General features: G+C 35.6%; 1 protein-coding gene across 1 annotated transcript in view; it reads right to left on the bottom strand.

The window, feature by feature from the left end:
• Hcn1 (hyperpolarization activated cyclic nucleotide gated potassium channel 1) overlaps positions 1–21,255 on the bottom strand; it is a 331,515-nt gene that overhangs the window by 268,396 nt on the left and 41,864 nt on the right. The window contains exon 2 of the mRNA XM_051183089.1: positions 13,552–13,975. Coding sequence (XP_051039046.1) covers positions 13,552–13,975 — 424 coding nt within the window. The remainder of the gene's footprint in view (positions 1–13,551; positions 13,976–21,255) is intronic.

The following is a 21,255-nucleotide window of genomic DNA, read 5'->3' as shown; positions in this document are numbered from 1 at the left end:
GTTTAATTAAAAAAAAATAGTTATGCATTGCAGGAAGGAAAGGGAAGATGCATAAGTGCCACAACACAATGGATGTTGGATGACAACATATGGGTGTCTGTATTCTCTCTCCCATATGTGTTCTGGAGGCAGGATCCAGGTCCTTGGGCTTAGCAGCAAGCACCATTATTCTGTCCAGACGCTTGTCTGGCCCTTAAATTTAATCACCCCCTTATCATTACTTTTAGCTTTCCATACAAGTGTTATTATTTTCTGTTTGGAATGTAGAAATGATAATGACAAAGTAATTAAATAAGAAATAAAACCAATGGTTCTCTGACCAAGAGACAAGTTACACTGTGTCTTTGCTTTTAATACTCCACCCCTCAGTTCAAAGAATAATGATGTACATTTTACCTTTGGGTCCTAAAATAGAATTTTCTACATACTGTGTATATGCTTTATTGTTTGAATGCACTTTATTGTTTGAATGTGTGTGTAATAAAAGATAGCCATTTGTTTGCTAATAATTATATACACATTAACAATCAATACTTTGCTGACACGTTGTTAGAAATCTTCCCAAGGACTGAGAAAGAAGACAATAACGAAATTCTGCTTCCACAGAGATTAAGGTGATCAAAACTAAACAAAGCAGAACAAAACCCAGTCTTGTCGAGAGTGGTGATGAGGTAGAGTCCTCTGATCTCTTACATCTTGACAAATTCCTTGTTGCTACCAACCTGAAGCTGTGGGTGATCTCGCTACCTGATGTTTCTCTTAACTCTAAAAATAATAGTAGTAATAACAAAAAGAGATAAACATTAATGAAGTTTTACCATAGAAATATTTTACAATAAATCTCTTAAATTTTTTTTTTAAAAACGCACTGTTTTTGCTGGAGGAAATCTATTAACATATGGATTCTTGGAATCGCTTTAGCAATTACAACGGCAACCACAGATGTGAGAAGTGACTTCAACAAGGAATAAAGGTCTGCATGGTACAAGGACAGTGAGTAGTGTGACACATGAGGGGGTAAATGTGAAGACAACTGCCTCACTTTGAATAGGAATGGTGTTTAAAGATGTTGAGTAAATCACTGGCTGATGCTTGTTCATATACCTGAACAATTATTTTATGGTATCTACTGATCTTTCCTTACAGTTCACTTAGTGTTTATACTAGATGTTCTCAATAGATGCCTCTAGAAAAAAAAAGGATTCACACACTAGGAAAAAGAGGATGAAAGAGAGGGGGGGGTGAAAGAGGCAGGGGAGAGAGAGGAAAAGAGAGGAGATAATTTGTATGACAGAGAACATTCTACTTTAGCATATTTTATATATTCTATAAACAATGTTTAAGTTGCTCTCAAGAAATTTGCTACTCCAGAAAATTCTGTCAAAAACTATAGCATTTTTTTGCAAGATGGATTCGGTGATTTTTTTTTTGGGGGGGGGGTTGGTTGGTTTTTATGAAACTTGACATTTATCTTATAATTTCAAACCATTGGAGATTGCTAGTATGTTCAAAATAAATGAATGAACAAAATTGGATGGGGTAGATAAGTCCTTAGTAAAATTGTAAAGGACACTTAGAATCATGGAAAATACTGGTAAGGCAGGAAGTGGAGGTTTTGCAAAAATGTGAAATACATTCTTGAAAATCCATTGCTAGCTGGGAGACTTTTGATGACTGTTTCTATTTTGGTAGGGGTTATAGGTCTATTTAAATGGCTTATCTGTTCTTGATTTAATTTTGGTAAGTGATATCTATCCATAAAATTGCTCATTTCCTTGAAATTTTCCACTTTTGTGGAGTACAGGTTTTCAAAGTATAACCGGATTTCCTCAGTGTCTGTTGTTATGTCCCCCTTTACATTTCTGATTTTGTTAATTTGCTAAATAGATATCCTTGGTGTTAGTACCACAAACATGATCATTGTACACAATAGAGGACTACTTCCTGTTCTGAAAATTTGTCATCCTCCTACAAAATAAGTTACTTGATTATTCAAACATCACTGCTGGGTATAATTCAGAAGTGACAGCTCCTGTATTCTAAATTGCGGAACATAGACTAAAACTATTCTAATTATACTCTTCACTGTAGTACAGATTATAGGTAATTACCTATAATATTCAAAGCTTAGAGTTAAGTTAGTTAGGTTTTTCAAGATACACAGAGATGTATTTGAGATAGCTAAGACTTCTTCAAAACTTTCAAAGACCTACAGAATATGGTATTTAAAGTGGTTTAGGGTTTTTCTTAACAGTGAGACATAAATGTTCCTGGCAACACCACCTGCGTCAGAAAGGAAGATGGACATCAAAGAAACACATTATAAAGTTTACTTCCAATATGACAAGACTAGCCATTTGGACAAAATACTGCTCTTGTCTGGACTGTTTGACTTTATGCTGTATAAACTGGACATGTAGGACCAACAGAAAAGTGACTACTAATTCAAGATGGACACTGATATAGAGTTCCTGCTTCATGGGAGAGTCTGCCAGCCAGTCTGCAGGACACAGAAAAAAAAAATGACTGACAAACTGCCAATACAAAAAGACAGTTTAAAGTTTCCTACTTTCCTGAGTAGTCTGCCAGACACACTATGGTCTATGGGCTAAAGATGAAAGATTACAAAAGAACTTGGGGTGACTGACCAGGCAGTGAGTTGTCTCTGTCATTTCTAGAGTTTATATACTATCTTTCTGTGGTCTTTGAAGAAGTTAAAAACATAGTTATGGTTATAGTTTTCCTTAGTTAGGCTTAAAGATAAATTACATATAAGACTTTAGACTCACAAAGATAAGATAGATAATAAAATATTTTCTTTAAATCTTGCTAAATGTTAATGGACTAAATATTGTTAACTGTAATTCTTATTTAATAACTGTTGTATGATATATTTTGTTTTGTTAAGGGTGAAACCCTTTCTTTTTTATTTAGACAGAAAAGAGGAGATGATGGGAGATGTCAGTCTGTAAATATGTTTCTCATATTGGTTAATGAATAAAGTACTGTTGGCCAATAGGAAAGCATGATAGGCTGGACTAGGAGACAAGGAGGAAAGAGGAAGTAATAGGGAGGAGTCACGTAAGAGGAGTCAACATGGAGAGACTGGGGAGACCAGACGCCAGCCCCATTCCCCGATAAGAAGAGCATGTGGAAATATGTAGATTAACAGAAATTAATTAAGACAGAGCTAGCCCATAAGAAACTAGTAGCTGGACAACAGCATTATATCTAATACAGAGTCTGTGTGTTAATTGGGGCTGGCGTGGTGGCGGGACAAGACCAGCGGCAGAAGGAAAAACCTTACTCCTTACACTTCACTTCCAGATATAACCAAGAAAACTACAAATGAAAAATTCCATTCTTTCTGCAGATTCTGTAAAGAATCAGTAAGTTGATTTAACAGGCCGATGATATCATGTATTACTATGGTCTTTAAACTTTCAGTTTTAGAAGTCATAAACTATTTTCCTATGAATTATCTCTCTGATTGTTAAAAAACAACCATACAATCCAAGTATATGCAATTGTTCAGATAATAAAACTGAGAAAAAAATAATCTGGAAGGGACTTCCCACAAGGTACTTAATAATTCTCATTTCTAAATTCTGAGTTTCCTTAATATTACATTATCTGTTCATTTATATCTTTGAAGTAGTGCCTATGCAAAAAATCTAAATTAAAATTATAGCATGCTATTGTAAATGCCCCTTCAGTAATACCACCATATTCAGTAACAAGCTCTTCATGACCTTGTCACTTCTGAGTTAGGTAAGATTGCCTGAGAACGGCTACTAATCTTTTACTACACATCTGCCATCAGGAGAACTACGTATCTCCAGAATACTGACTCAGTATCTTTCACTTTAAGATTCAATAAGAAAAAAAAAAAAAAAAAAAAAAAAAAAAAAAAAAAAAAGAACAGAGCAAAGAAAAGACAACTGGCCTAAATGGCGGACTTATCTCAAAATAGCCATCAGAATTATATAACCAGCCAAATGCACTTCCTTTTCACACTGAGACATGACTCCTCCAATACAAAATCCAAAGTGCATGCATCAGCAACAAAGGGAAGCTGAAGTAAGACTTTCTGAGTCATTACCCAGTGCAATTGAGAGACCATGGTTTTATTTATTCTTGTGCTCCCATAACAATTATAGTAGGTCTTAAAACATTTTTCTCTGATAATTCCTAACATATTTCAAAAGTCCTGCCCCAGATTTTTAAATATGTAATCAACTATCTCGAAAGAACACGAGCACTTCCAACAATGTACCACATTAAAAGTGAGACTGATTTATCAATATCAAGCACACACTTTTCTATTAAAAGTAGATAAAGGGACTGTTAAAATATATTTAAGATTTCCTTTCAATTCTGTTCACTTCGTCTCATTATTTTCGATCATGAGTGCCTCTGTTCCCTTTGTAGTGCAAGTCATTTCTCATCACATCATTGTTGTTTGAAGACAGGTGTGACAGGGGAAGACCCACCAAAATGATCTGTTCCTCTCTGTGATTACTTGCATAATTGATGTAACACATGTGTACAATTAAACGCTCTGGCAGTAGAGGAAAACTTCCAGTTACATGCACATTGCAAACTCTATTTCCAGCATTAACAAAGCAATGGCACTCAAGTGTTCTTTCTAAGAGCACAGTAGATGAATTCAAGCTAGCAGCTATCAAAATGCATATTGTGTGTGCATGCTCAATAGAGAACAGTTTGAGACACTTATCAGATACACTGGAAGAATCTGAAGCTATATGTTGTCCTCTATTAGCCACATTCATCAACTACTTCGATTCCATACTTGGTATATTTAGGGCAGAAGTAATGCATGATTGCATGTATAGTGTTCCCAGTGTTTGAAAGTGGAGCAGGTACAATGAAGGATCAAATTTAAGCTCTTTTATTTTAAAAGTGTTTTCGTGCTTTAAATCCAAAGAAACATGTATAATAGTAGTCTACATGTCTACAGACTTTACTTCCAAAGTGTGTTCAACAATAATAATTCCTCAAAGCAATCCTATAAGATTCAGCAGTGTGGTAGTTTGAAAGAAAATGGACCCAACAGGGAGTGGCACTCTCAAGAGGTGTGGCCCCTTTGGAGGAAGTGTGCCACTGCGGGATGGGCTTTGAGGTCTCTTTAGCTCAAGCTTTGACCTGTGTGACTCTCAGTATATTTTTCTGTTGCCGGTAGGATGGAGGACTCTCAGATGCTCCTCCAGCTTCCCCTCATTACGATAATGGACTGAACCTTGAAACTATAAGCTGCTACCTCAAGCAAATGTTTTTCTTATAAGAGCTGTCACCCTCATGATGTTCCCAACTAAGACAGGCATCAAATTTATAATTACCCCTTTGTGTCACATGATCAATCAATCATATGCACATGATTGATCCTTACAATGATTTCCAAACTCTTGTCATAATTTCCTGTGCTTCAAATATGGGAAGACAATAGCTTGAAAGTGCTACATTCATTCCCTTGGAGCCCTTTACCTCACACCTCTAACGAACATCTCTTTTTTCTGCTTTTATTACTTATAACATAAATTCTTCTAATACTAAAACAAGACTCTAGTGTTCTCAAGGTCTCCATAGTTACTTATCCACTAAAGTAGAACTGAAGTTTTCATCAGGGTATAATAAAACTCACTAAGAAGGATTTTGTAAACTGTTATTTCTGATGCTTATTCCAGGAGCTGAAGATACAGGAAAGCCATGATTCCAGTTTCTGGGGTTATATAATAGACAGCTGGAAAATTACGGCTTGAAAAGTTAGAAAAGGGAGGAGTATAATAAAGCAAAATCACAAGTACTTGGTCAAAGCCATCATAGACGATACCAACTTTGAGAGATTAATTCTACCACTAGGAAATGATGTTCACATTAAATTGAGACTACTTGGGGGACAATATTGCTGGTATTTGATGACTGCAACTTCCTTGTCATAGACACTGTCTTCCACAAGATATTCTGGCCCTGTGATTCTTTCAACTGTTTGGTCCCATCTTTCTCAATGTTCACTGAGCCTTAGGCATAGGTGTTAATTTATAGAAATGTCGTTGGGGTTGAGTGCCATCTTGAATTACACTTGAAAGAGTTGTATATTTCTGTCATGATCTCTGATGTATGTGTTTGTATGATAATATTCATTTAAAAAGAAAAGGCCATATGTAAGTGGACATGGGAGAAACTATAAGGGGAGAGGGAGAATTAAAAACTCTGTAAAAGTGATACTATGAAATCTTCAAACAATTAAAATGATGAATTAGCTGAGGTTGAAAAACAACGTCCTAAGAAGATAAAAATTATTAATACATACAAATAATTTAAAATATCTTCTCTGAACACCTAAAGAAGTTCATCGTGGCTGAAGATTAATATTCACAGTATCCTAGGCTGAATCGAAATGGGCTAGAATTGGATTTCAAAAGGTCTTCAATACTATATTTTATTTCAAAGGTCATGAAAAGTTGTAGAAATATTTTCAGTAGATACAATATATAATAACATTTAATCTGTAAAGTAGCACTTTTGAGTTGATAGAGGGACAAACAATATACAGTTATGAGTCTATTCCAGAAATACAAATGAAAGAAAACTGAATTTGGCTTCCTAATAGGATGGTACTAAGGTCAGCAGGTAAGAGATACACTCAGGTAAAATACACAGAGATTGATTGTTAGCTATAGAGAGAAAAGGAGGTAAAACCAAAGAACTCTTAGACTTCTGATATTAACAGAAAACAAGGGTGAAGGGTAAGCAGGAAGGAAAACAAACACATAAGCTTGAGGGCATAGGATATCCTCGTGGAGATAACACTCAGATACAATTTTGAAGCTTTTAATATGGTTTATGTGGAAATTACCAGTGTCTAGGCATGGGAGTACAGAAAATATGCAAAACAACACTGATTGTGGCAAGTACACAATGCTAAGGAAGTTGAAAGTGTTAATAATGAACTAAGAAGCCCAGTAGGTTTCAAGTTTGATCTTATATTCTTACATAATTGGAATTTTCTGAGGCTGGGGAGATAGTTCAGCTGTTGAGAACACTGGCTGCCCTTCCAGAGGATCTTTGTGTGTGTGTGTGTGTCAAGAATAATATATTCTGTTTTGTGATGAAATAAATACAATACTTGACACAGTAGAAAATTAAATAGAAGAACAAGAGATATTCAGAAAAGCTTGAAAGAGATTTTATAGGGAAAATATAGTGTATCAAGAATTCTTATCTTTTTTTTTTTTTTTTTGATTCAAGTCCCAGAACCCACATGGCAGTGAAAACTTGTCTGTCCCTCCAGTTCCAGGGATCCTACGTCTTCTTTTAGCCTCAGAAGAATCTAGCACACATATATGTAGTGCACAAATATGCAGGCAGGCAAAACACCCATACAAATGAAATAATATATTTAACTTAAAGAAATCATTTCTTCTACATGCAAATAATTTGGATCATACAAATCAGCATGTCACCGACCAAAAGATTATTCACAAAATGTTGCATCTTAATTCAAACACACAGACATGAAAACCAACCGTGTTGGTCTAATAATCATCTAGATCTAGCATGCTCTCCAAAAAAAATCATAAAATCTTAATTTAGAATTTTAGAATATCTATTAAAATGCATATACAAAACATACAGTATGATACTGAACTCAGTTCTCTCAAAATATAAATAATTACTTAAAGAAGAGACTTAATTCTCTTTACTTAACCTTAAGTGAGGTTCTGTATGACTGAATACTGAAGGCAATTAATTTATTTTTGTAGAACCATATCAGCCAATCAGCTTAGTGATTCTAATAGTATAAATGAGCATTTTCACAAGAAATAGTTTTATTATTTTAGAGTCCAGGACCCTGAAGTAACATAACCGATAGGGGACACCTAGTGGTCTTTAGCGGAATAAATACTTGCTGAAGAAAATGGAGACTTCCCCATGTGTGTAAAAATGCCAATGTTAGAAGATACACTAGCCGGGGGAATGATGTAACTGTGAATCTAATACTTACGGATAGTATAAACATAAATCAAATTAAAATGTTTCAAAGAATTTCCATAAGACTTAAATCATTTAAACCTAATATGCTGCTATTATATGTAGGCATATTAGTCACATATTTACATACTTTCCTATATTGAACGGAAAACAAAGGGTATTTGGTATAAACACATTTTATGTACATGAATACTTAGCTAATATGTGCCCCCTTAGCTATTTAAAATGAATCCTACCTGGCATAACTGCACACAACACTGTAAGTCAGAGATAAAGCTTTTCCTTTACTATTACCATTCACTCTCTCTTAAACAGCCTTCAATTTCCTGAACTCTGTCAAACTAGTAAGGTGTGAGATTCCTGCCTAAGCTGTCATGACGATACCTTACTTAGTTCAGTATTTACAGGAATTGCAGTCTATGTTTTCACACTCTCTGGAGATGCACAGTTTCTGCTAGGCAGCTCAAGCATTGTATCTCCGTTGTGAGGCTATCTTCCATGAGCCCACTAGTTCAGTTTGATGTTCCAGATTCCAGATTCAAACATAGTTTAAATATCTCACAAGACTTCTTTGTGTACGGTAGAAATAATTTTCACTTTCTCCTTCAGGTCACTACCAACCATATCATCTACAATTATGTACTCACATATCTGCTTTTCCTACAAAGCCACATCTGCTTTGCGTTTTTATATGTCACCCATCCATAAGTAAATACTACTTCAAAATGATTCCGCATAAAAAAAAATGAATGATCTTGGTACATTTAATGGGTTTAGCACCCAAATTACCATGTGGGTAACAGATAGCATGTTCTTATAATATATTGTGTTTAAGATCCTATCCTAGTGCACAAGGAGACTGAAGGGCAAAATGGACATCGACTCTTCCATCTAAATGCTCACGTCTAGAAATTTTACAGGCAGCACACAGAACTATCATGAACTGAAATATTCAGAGCCATTAGACTACATCAGTATAACAGTCCTGGCTATTACAACTGAGTGCTTCCAGGTAGAATACATTCTGGAAATGATTTTGAATCAATTTTTAAAAGGACAACAGGGGAAGGGGGAATGGCTTTCTGATCTGAGGTGCTGCACATGCAATCTTATAGTAATGGAGATAATCATTATTTTCAGTTATAGCAAAACCAAAAACAAGCAAACATTGTTGTGAAGGAGAAGGGACAATGCTGAAATGAGCGCAGTGTGCTGGGGAGCCTCGAAGGCACATCAGAGAAACACAGACAGGATGTGATGGCTAACAGTGAGCTCTACATTCTAGTAGAGGGCAGGTTTGGGCAAACGCTTTATTTGCTTGTGAGAAGACTTAAGATTGTATGTGTTTTCTGAAAGCAAAATTGCTTAAAATATATGGAAATGTTTAGTAGGCAGATAATACATTACCAAGAGTCAAGTTTTAGTCTGAACCAAATAATATGCTGACATGGACAAAAACCAGACACCAAATTGTGTCTTAGTTCCCTGTAAGATTGTCTCCTTAACAAGAGTATTACTGTTCACTAATTGTAGACAAATCTCTTTCTAATCCAACATCACTATCTAATATCGATCAGTAGAAAAGCCCTGTAACATGTTGACCAGCTATCTGTCTATAACTGCTATGCTTAAGATATTCAGGAGTGCAAGCCTTCCGTCCTGCTTCAAAGTGCATCTACTTGATTGTAATATGCCTAAAATTCACACAAAAGAAGTTGAGGAGGTAGGAAATGAGAACAAAACGAAACACACTGTCTACCAGAAAGCTCTGGTTACTATATAATCTTGGCTTGCACTGCGTCTTTTGCATGATCCAGGAAGGAATGTCTAGTTAAAGTTGAAATACTGAATCCTACAATGGATAAACCCTACAAAAGAAAATCATTTTCTTCTGATCCGTAGTCAGACTCATTATCCATTGTGCGACTGGCCTGCCATGAAAATCATTTTCTTCAAATGCTACTTTTCATTCTGTTATCTCTATGTTAGGGTCTTACTCCTGGCCCAGCTTGGAACTCATGGTCTACCTCCTGTCCCAGTCTCCCACATAGTTCTGGGATTGTAGCCACATTCCATAGTAAGCATACACAAAGTGATGTTTATGCTCTCAATTAATATTTTATAAGGCTCAAAAAACGGTTCAAGGATCATCTGCCTCGGAAAAAGAAAAGAAAAAAAAAAAAAAAAACACTGAGGTCAACAATAGGGCACTTGAGGTTTTGAGAGCCCTTCACTTTTATACAGTGAAGAATAATCCCTGTTTGCTAAGCTTTTAATCTGGTCTTTATCTATTTAGCGGTTTGTGATCATCACAAATTGTTAATAATGTTCCATTTAATTTTCAAGGATTTCCTCACCATATGTGTCTTTCTTGAGGGTCACACAGAATTCTCTCCCCTGTGATAGATTATAAAACAGTGATCAGGCATGGCATACTTGAAAGGCAACCTTAAGAAAAGTAATATTGTACAATTAGGAGAATGACTTATTAAAATCAAAAGAGTGAGGAAAAACTCATTTCCTCAAGATTTTACTAAACTACATTTTTCTAGCCTAATTTATATAAAGTATTCATATTTCCATATCACTGACAATGTATATAAAATTTCAATCTAGTGTCAAAGAGCTCAGTTTTTACACTCTAAACCATTGATTGTACAATTGCGTTAAGAAAACAACATTCCCCCTTGGTACCTTAACCCCGGGCATTTATAAATTGATCGTCCTTATCAACTCTTCCCTCCTACACATTCACCTGTGGCACTGATAGACCACATGGGGTAAATGCTAAACTTCCTGCATCTCATGCATAATATTTCTCTAATTTATCTGGCTTCAGAGTTTCTTGTCGTATTTTAGTTGAACTAATACAGGCCGGGGGTGGGCTAAAATGCATCACCAAAGATGAACACAGTTCCCTATAGCAGGCAGCTGCTTTCCTTTCAAATGATTCATTTAGAACAGTAGCAGCTTCCAGACTTCACACATGACTTCCCCAAATTTGCTGAATTTAGCATTAGCCAGCCTGGTACTAAAACACTCAGAATTCAAAGACATGTGGGTGAACGCACATCTTCCTCTGCAGTCTTAATCCAAAAGCTCATACAGCTACTTCTGATGATTAACTTGTTGTATTTCTACTTGTAAACACATCCTGGTGGCATTTATAAAAGTCAGGTAGAGACGTGCCAGTTTGGGAGCCATTCAAGTTTCTTTGTGATTACATTCTGAATCATGTAGGTGGAATAAATGAATTTATATTAAATTCTGGAGTGTGATCCTATTTCTTCGTCTTTAGTACAAGTGTTGCTATCAGTCATTAAATATCCATAATATATATTATTATATGAGGGTATCATGTAACCAAGAAAGTATTCTTCAGCTAAATGAGCTTCTGAGTCCTTTATTGCCAAGGTTATTTATTTATAAGAAAGATCTTGCCAACTCACAAATTCTCTCCTGTATATGTGTGGTTAGCAAATATCACTAAGTGCATATTAAGTCACATTTCACAATAAAAATACCAGGCAGGTGATGTTTCTGAATGCTATTGCGGGCACCTTTAAAATCCTGTCATGCCACACAGATCTAGGTGCCTGTGACCATTGCCAGGAACAGAAAACATTGGTGTTAAGGAGTGTCCTCACTGGCCACACGATCTGTCATTTTATCTGATAGGATGCCATCTGTTCACCCTGCTGCCATTCTCTGGGATAACTGGGTTAGCTGAAAGCCATTTAAAAAAAAAAAGTTTGCACTGCCTACTGTATTTTTCTTTGACTGTGTAGTTCTTTGTGTGACACTTCTCTTATTGACTACATGTTAAAATATTTTTGTGACCTTGTTTTTAGAGTAGTTGTTTAGTTTTACAATGTTACAATGGCCACCCTTCTCACGTAATGTGAGTTCTGTATACGCAGCCTACAAAATGGTGGAATAATGGGGGCGTTTATAATGAAAAGAGTACAAGCTACAGTGAGACATGTACACTTTTGCAGGTTAAGAACGTGGCTCTGGAGTCAGATTTCCATGATAAGAATCGCAGTTCCAACCCTTACTAGCCTCTGAATCCCAGAAAGGAGCCTTAGAGTGTTAATTGTCATCATCGGAAAATGATGACAATAGAATCAGTCTCACTGGATTGTAGAGATTTGTGCAAAGAATCAACAACTACTTATCATTAATATCATGTTCCCAATAAATACTGACCATTATCAAGAATCACTTGTACTGCTATTTTCAAATTATTGCAAAAGGGCTTTGAGAACTGAACATTAATTTCCGTTTAGAAGTGTGCACTATATATAGAAATGATACAAGTGAATCCAATTTTTCAAATATGGTTCATTTGATTTTAAATACATTCCAGATCCATATTTTAAGAATGCTCCATTTTATGTCTTTCATCAGAGTATTGTGCAGTGTTTTGTTATTGTGTGTCATTTCCTGAAATCCTGCAAACCAAAATGTCATTGACAAGCGTACAGAAAAACATTGCTACAGCTGCCCAGAAAGTAAATACGACTTGCATTTCATGACTTCCTTAAACCCATAATTCATCTTTTAAAATACCAAAAGGAATTTCTCTAGGAGTAAGACAACAGTCTAGAGTCAGTGTGCTGATTTCATTAGAGTGTTCCATTAGGTACTCTGGAGGTCTTTTGAGCTCTTGCTTTTATGCAATCAAATCCAGTTTATAATTAATACGAAGAGCCATGTGTTTGAAGGAAACAGACAAAGAGGTTAATATACTAGCTGTGGAAAGAGGTACTTATTTGCCTGATGGTGGTATATTTAACAAAGACCTTTGGTAACTTCAGTTGGAAGGACTCTCTTACCATCCCACCCACTGTCTAAGAACAGCAGAAGCCCTGTTCAGCAGCAAAGAGGTCTAATTGGCTGCATTCAGTGCATTTATTCCTTTGTGTTGTATCTGTGGTAATTTCTTTCCTAGGTATGGGTGTTTTTTCACTATTATGAAATGAACTAATTGGAGAAAACCATAGGTAACTGTAGGCAACAAAAAACCGATGAGCAGGTTTATTATGTCAAGCTCAAATGTGAATTTACAGAATCGAGTGATAATCAAGGGGACAATGTATTTTCCTCAAGCACAAGGAAATATTGTTAGAAACATATGCAGAGGTTTTATATATATATATATATATATATATATATATATATATATATATATATATGATTACCATTCATATACTAGACATCTTTGTCAAAGATGAAACGATATATTCTTACTAAATAAAAAGAATCTTCCACAGAATGGTGGACTGGTAAAATATATGTCAGTTAATGTGTATTTTCTTAAAATATATTCGAGTGGTAGAATGTTTTTAATAAGTTTTAGTTGGCTCAAAATCTTTCAGAGATACAAGTATCACTTAAATACCAGAAAAGAGAACTCTGGGAGATAATTGTCCTTAAATTTCTTGCAATTCAGTAAACATAGCACATCCACAGTCAAATGACAGTCATGAAAATCACATGATGCAGTAGCTTTAGAAAGAAAAACATGTGACTTACCTCTTCCCACTGATGTATGTATCTAATTAATCTTGAAAGGCGTAATAAACGCAAGAGACTGAGAATTTTTGTAAATCTCACAATTCGAAGGGCTCTGGCTGTCTTGTAAACTTCTGAATCCATTCCTTTCTCTACAATAAGAAAGATATAATCCACTGGAATTGATGAGATGAAGTCAACCACAAACCAGCTTTTTAAATAATTCATCTTGATTACTTTAGGGTCCAGGATGATTTCAGAGCTGTCTTCATTGACAGTCCCAGTCCTAAAATTCATGATTAGGTCCAAGAGGAAAACTGTATCTGATGCCACATTGAATATAATCCATGGCGTTGTTGTTTGTTCTGTAAAGAATGTGATTCCAACTGGTATGATGACCAAATTTCCAACCATCATTATAAGCATTATCAAATCCCAATAAAACCTACAATAAATAAGAAAAATCACATATTAATATGTAGACAGTAATCAGCCATTTTCCTGACAGATAACAATTATTAAAAATATACAACCAATTTATGAGACGAACAAATGTTTTGTAAACATTATTTTTCCAAATGACTGAACATTAATTCTGAGGAAAACTAGTATATTACTAAGGCAAGACTTTATGATTCATGTTCTTAAAATTAGTGTAATTCACTATGCAAATGAAATTTTAAAATTCTAATAAAGTTCTAAAAGTAAGTCACCTGAATAACTGATGCTAAATACAAATAGAAACATATTCTAGAATAATGAGTAAATACAAGAAAACAGATTCTACCTTCAAATCTTGACTTTGCCACAATGTTTAGAGGCATTTTGAAACACTTTTTTATGCCAATTTAGCAATCATAGAAAAGATTAACAAGTAACAGGTGGCATCTTCCAAGAATTTTGTTGATAATAATTGATCTCTAAGGATGCAATCTTTAGTACAGTTTTATAGTATGTTTTGTTTATGTTTGTCTCTGTTCCAAATAAAAGAAGACTACCTTGGGGCTGAAGATGAAAATTATTAGTCTCTTCTAGATTTGAAGCAGGAACCAAGTTAAATTTTTAATGTTAAGCCATTTCATTGAACATCTTTGCAAAATATATTGTACTAACTTCCAAAATAGTTTTTTGTTTTTTTAATTCCAATTTTGAACATGCATGTGATTACTACATGTATTTTGGATAATTTCTACCTCAACTATGGAGTTGAGTCTCAGTGGGTAAATGGGACTTAGAATCAGAATGAGAAATAACTGAAGAGTTATCTAGGCAAGCTTAGACTGCAGGCATGCCTTTGAGGGATTGTCTATGTTTGGCTGATTAAGGTGGAAAAGCTTCCCACTGTGAACAGTCTACAGACAAAACTGGGGCAAAAGGAAAAAGAAAATAAAAGCGGAGGAGGGACTAAGAATTCATTGTCCTATGATTCCTGAGTTCAGACATAATGTGAACCACAGCCTAGAGTTCCTGCCTCCAAGACTTCCTCAGCATGATAGACAATACTCTCAGACTGTGACCCAACAGAACCTTCCTCCTGAAGTTGCGTCATATTTTTATCACAGCAAAAGAAAAAGTAACTAATACACTAATCAACCTTAAAAGTAGAAGAAAAGCAGGAACTTTATTTGTACTATGCATAGCTAACACTAATGAGAAATGGCTATGATGTTTTTTGTTGTTGTTGTTGTTGTTGTTTTTTTCTTTTTTCTTTTTTGAAGATTCTCTTAGGCCACTGACACCACAATTAACTCAATAAGTAATTGACTATAGTTATCAAGTATACCTGTACTTATAAAAACAAAAAATAATGAGTCAGCTGACACAACTATATAACCATAAAACAGTCTTTGGAAACAAGCACAGCTTTTCTAGTGGCTTTAATAACATAAACTTTTATGGTTGGCACAAGTTCCAGTTAACCAAGGTCATTTCTTTTGTATTTAAGCTGGTTAATTTCCTTGTCAATTTGGATACAAGCTAGACTCATCTGGAAAAAGAAACCTCAATTGAGAAAATGCCTCTGTTAGACTGGCCTAGAGGCAAGTATGTGGGCATTTTTTTTTTGATTAATGATTGGCAAGGGAGGGTTATGCCCACTGCAGGTGGTACAGCTGGTCATGAGTTGCATAAGAAGATAAGCAAGCCATGGGAAAGAAGCAAGTGATCAGCATTCCTCCATAGTTCTGCTTCCTGTCATGAATCCCTGCCCTTGATTTCCCTTCAGGATGGATTGTAATCTGTAAGGTGAAATAAACCATTTCCTCCTCCAAGTTGGTTCTGGCCAGTGTTTTATCACAGCAGTAGAAAGTGGAACAGAAATCGGTACCAGAGAATGGGTTATTATGGCAGACTTGACCACACCATTTTCGTGAGGATTGTGGAAGTGTTTGAAGCTTTGGGCTGGAAAACTGTTGTCTGCTCAAAGCTTAACTTGCTCTTTGATGGGCACTAGGAAAATAAGAATCTAGAGAGGAAGAAAGGCCTGTAATGGAAGCCGGGACTATGACGTGTCAAAGAAAAGTTTGAAAACCCCTGGAGGACTATTGGGGCTATTCAATTGATACTTTGAATACAAAACTCTTGTCTTTTCTGGTCAGCTAGGGCTGAATCAGTTGCAATTAATTAACAGTAAACAAGAGCTAATTAAGTAAAATGTTGTATTAGTTATCTGTGGCTGAAAACTCGGTTGTGACTGGCAAGCACATTTTGGAAGTGAAATCTTCTGAGTTGTTTCCTCAGAGTCACAACACAGATATGGCCCAAGGTAACACCTCAAGATGGAGCTAAACTTGACAAAACTTGAATCTTCCACATAGTGGTTTTTTTTTTTTTTTTTTTTTTTTTTTTTGAATGAAAGCTGAAGGACTGGAAAGGTAATGGAGAGAAACTATTCTTGCCATCATATGGCAGAGTTGGAGTTCACAAAAAAAGAGACTGGGGGATGCTATTGGTGAAGGTACAGTGGAGACCCCATAGTTTGAAAATTCCAAGCCTGTGGGGCAACCATGAGGCATGGTGGCAGGCGCAGAGCAGAATTAGCGTGAGCCTACAATATGAGCTGTGTGTACTGTGGTGCAAAATTGGATAAAAGAATGGGATTTCAAAACACCACACACTTAGCGACAGGATTTGACTTCTACTGCTAGATACTGGTTTCTCTTTGATTTGGTTGTGTATTGACTACTCCTTCAGAGAGTAAGAAAGCATTTAACATGGCTTTTAAAGTTATGTTTTATATTATGATGTTATTATGAGTTCTTGGTGATAAAGCAAGGGGAACTTGGAGTTTAATAGTGATCTCTTTGTATGTCAAGTTCATGAGGGGTCAACTGTGCTGTTCAGTTTTTTGTCAATGTGGCTGCATTTATCTTGGAAGAGGGCATGCTAACTCTGTCAAATTAGCCTGAAGGCATGCCTGTGAAGCATTTTTAAATTAATCATGTGTGTGGGAGTGCTTGTGTCTATATGGGCTTTTGAGTAGCAGAAACTTTGAAGTAATATTAGATAACTACACTAGATAACCAATCCCATATCCAATCAGGTACCAAGGCTAATTAATCCTAACATTAAAGTATCTTATGTAGTCATCACTAATAGATGTTTTTATGGTTTAACAATTGAAATAATTATGTGAAAATCATAACTAGATTGTAATAGTGATACATAATAAATAACAATTATTTCATTTTCAATTTTAAAGTAGAAAAAATGGTTTATTCATTTGTTTCCTCCTAACAATTAGAATTGCAGGTGTCTTCATTCAAAAATTCCTGCCACTATTTAATTTGGTGATAGTGCCTTATGTAAATACTCTAATCCTAAATTTTCTTATCTACAAAATTTAGGTTTCTATCATACAGGATTTAATGGATGAAATGTCTATACAAATTGGAATACACAGATCAGAAGAACAGTAAGCCAAGATCTGTGGCCCACATTACTGTTCCAGTCACTGTCTGGTTACTCTTCCTTACTTACCAAGAAATCCAGTTTTTCAGAGATCAATCTGGAGGCCTCTGAGAAATCCAACATTGTTTTGCCTATGTCATTGAGATGGATACTTTTTATCAAAACAGAAGCCTAACATTTCATTCCTTCTAATCAATAGATATGAAAGGGGCTGCCATTCTTTCATGATTATGGTGATTTATATCCCATAACCTTGTATCGCCAACACTGAAGCCATTATATCTAGCTCAGTATTGATGTCAAATGTCATTAACTCTTGAAATTCCCCTTCAAAGTATTATTGGCTCTATTTTAGAGACACAAATACAGTATATAAAGTCAGTATGATGTAACACAACTTTTATTTAACCTTGTTTCATTCTATAGGTAGTCTATAAAAAGCAGTCACCACTTTCACAGTATAGAAAAACTTGTCATTTTCAGAAATAGTATTTGTGTTCTTTAAAACTGGCTCCTGGAGAATCTTTTATCCAACCACCTATGGGTTCCTTGCCTAGCTCTTTTCTCTGCCCATTTTGCTTGGGAACTTAGGCTTTGCCTTCTCTAAACTTCTTGTTACTGCTATCCATCCTTCTTTCCATTTCCATCCTTACCTCCATTGTTTTAAAAAATACCATCAGTTGCTTAGAATTTGTCAATGAATTTCTAGTCATTCTACACTATTTCTCTGGAGCCATGTTAAAGCAATCTATCCAAATTGCAATTTCCTGGGTCAAAACCATCAATGACTTTCTCAAGTAATTCAAAACAGCTGAAGGTTGTCAAAGCACTCTGTACTACAGCCTCCTCTTCCCCAGCCTCTCCTCTCTCAGTCAATAATGTACTTGCATGCCAATGTATAGACACAAGAGACAACATGTCTTCCACTCTATGTACAGCTAGTTATGGATATTCTACCTTCATTCCAATCCTATATGAAAATTAATTCCTTAGTTCTCTGTGATGTTTCTTCTGTTGTTGTTTTTACCATAATGCATTTTTATAGCAACTTCATGTTCACAACAAAACTAAGAAGAAGGTGTAGGGGTTTCTCTGCCTGCCCTAATCTCTGAATAGGCAACACAATGACCACCATCAATCTCCACGGGAACATTTGGGAGAAACAATGAACCTACAATAGTGTGTTGTTAAGCACCTAGAACCATCACTTAAAATTTAGAACTTTCAGTTAGTGAAATACATTTTATGGGTTTTAGCGAGCATGTGCATATGTAAATAGATTCACTTCCTTGACCAACCTCTGCTTTCTGCCCATTCCTCCCTCCTAAAGCAATGTATATTCTCAATAAGCTTCCTGTTTGATTTTTGCTCTTGTTGCTATTTGTTTCCTTGATCACTTCTGGATTTAAGTTCTCTGAAATTCAAGTATCCATCCTGCATTGTATTTGTTTTCTGCTGTATTGTTGACACATCTAAAATAATAAGTGGTAAGAAGACATTAATTTGGGACAGAAATATATAATTCAGCCAGATATTTAAGCAAGTAAGATAAAACAAGGAGCCATTAGAATCAGAATATGTAGGTAAGTACTTAGGAAACAACAACAACAACAAAAAAGACTAAGAATATATTCTTAGTTAGAATGTCAACAAACAAAAGAACTACAGTTCTGACCCCTGACCTGGTGTGTTATAAAACCTGTCTACTTCTGCCTGTTCTGCCCCAGACAGTCAATTTACAAAAGGTTTTGTTTTTCCTTTGAAGCAGATAGAGTTCATAGCCAACATCTAGTAGATACATGATTTAGGGCAAGATTTATAACTGTGTGGGTTCTAGTTTTCTTCTTTATCCCTCGGGGTTGCTCTGAAGGATTGCATGTAATGATATATGCCAAATGTAAAGTCCAGACAGAGCCTGTTACGTTACATGAGAAAAAGAGAGGGCTAAGACTCTTACGAATGATGTGACAGGTTTTGATTTTGATGATCCTCCAAGGGAGGTCTCACCCTCTCTGAGGAGTGGATGCTGGGGTGGGGGAATTGGGAGGACTGGAGGCAGAGGGACCCGGGATTGGTATGTAAAATAAGATTGTTTTTAAAGATTTTAAAAACTTGAAAAAGATAAAAAGACTCTAATAAAGTATTTGTGAGTGCTTTCTTTTTAAACCCTATTTTAACCCTATAATTTCTTTGTTAACCTCAGTAAGATTCCATCTTTCCACAAAAACTTTATATAAGCATGGTGGTTGCTATGTGTCACTGCTCCTTCCAAGCTTGGAGTAAGTCTTCAGCTCAAGCAAACATACAAAGACGAGGATAAGAAAATTATATCAAGTATCAGCAAAGGAAGAGCAATCAGTGAACAAGCAGTGAGATTTGCAATAATAGCAGATAAGTAATATGGAAAACAGTTTTAGCTAGTGCTGGAAATAAATAAAAAGCATTAAAAACCAAGTAAGGTTCAGAATTCTGAAAGCAATGTGGTTCCATTTCAATTTTTGCACTCCTCACTAATAAAGGTAATATTGCCAAATGAGTATTTTTATACGCAACTTCTTTCCCTGTAGAGTCCATTTTCCCCATATCTGGTTATAAGTATGATTGTATTGTGAAAATTCACTTACAACATTAAGATGAATTCCAAATTCAGCCATGTTCATCATTTCTATCCACTTATAATCCGTCCAAGGCCAATAGCAAGTAAATAAAATTGAAGCCTCCTTTCCTCTCTAACAATTCTTCACTATCCTTGAAGACCCCTGCTCTTGCTCCAAAAGGTTTCCTCTCTAGTTGATATAAACTAAAGGCAGGCATCGCAATCCAGACCCTTAAATTGATTTGTTAGTACCACAGTTTGCTACTAACAGTGTTTGTCTTTACAATAGCACTCCTCAATGCTGAGTGGATGGTTCTCTTCTCCTTTCTGTGTGATGAGATAATATTTGTTACTAAGAAAAACAAGGAGGAAAAATGGTTTAATTCCTGACAGTGGTACCCATGTAATCTCTACATAGTTGAAATCAAATGATGCAATAATCTTATCCTATCAACTCTCACTTGAAAAATCACTCCTACAAGAAGCAAACAAATAGAAATCCTCCCACGGTGAATTCTTTTGATAACTTCCTGGGCATTAGGTACCTCTTTTACACATTCAGAGTGTGATCCTTCTGGGAACTGTCAGTTGTTTCACAAGTAATACTGCTTCAGGGGATGAATAAACATCACTAGATGCTATAAATGTTTGGACCATTTTGTTCGGAAAAGAAAAAGTCTTCAAAATAACAATGAGATTACGTTTGAGATATCAGTCATGAACTGCATTAATTTGCATCAAATCACTTTTGTAAAAACACAGAGGGATTTTGTAGCTGGATTTCCTTTCATAACCACACTAAGTCCTCACAATCATGACTTAATTTTTGTTTAAAACTGTTCAATTTCCAAAAGTCCAATTAATTTTCCTATGATGTGGTACATATCTTCAGGAAAATAATGCATTATCTTTTCTAAAATCAGGGTCCTCTTCATAGTATGCTCAGCGTGAATCTTCACAGTAGCTCCCAAACCAACACCTGAACACTGATGTGATACATCCACAGATTTCCCTGTCACCAATGAGAATATCAAACTGTACTGAGACGAAATGCATGCTTTTAGCATCACAGAAAAGTCTCCTTGGTTAGGTCTGCTCTTATTTTCTGTTGCATTCCTGGTTTGTTTGTCTGTTTGTTTTGTCTGATGCTTTAACGCCTCACAGGGAATTTATTATGAACTTACAGTTCATGAACAGTAGAAGGGAAGATCAGCAAAGGC

This window comes from Phodopus roborovskii, unplaced genomic scaffold (genome assembly GCF_943737965.1).
Source record: "Phodopus roborovskii unplaced genomic scaffold, PHOROB, whole genome shotgun sequence".
In the NCBI taxonomy this organism is placed as follows: Eukaryota; Metazoa; Chordata; class Mammalia; order Rodentia; family Cricetidae; genus Phodopus; species Phodopus roborovskii.
Note: the sequence above shows the minus strand (reverse complement) of the source record. Positions and strands in the feature narration are given on the sequence as shown.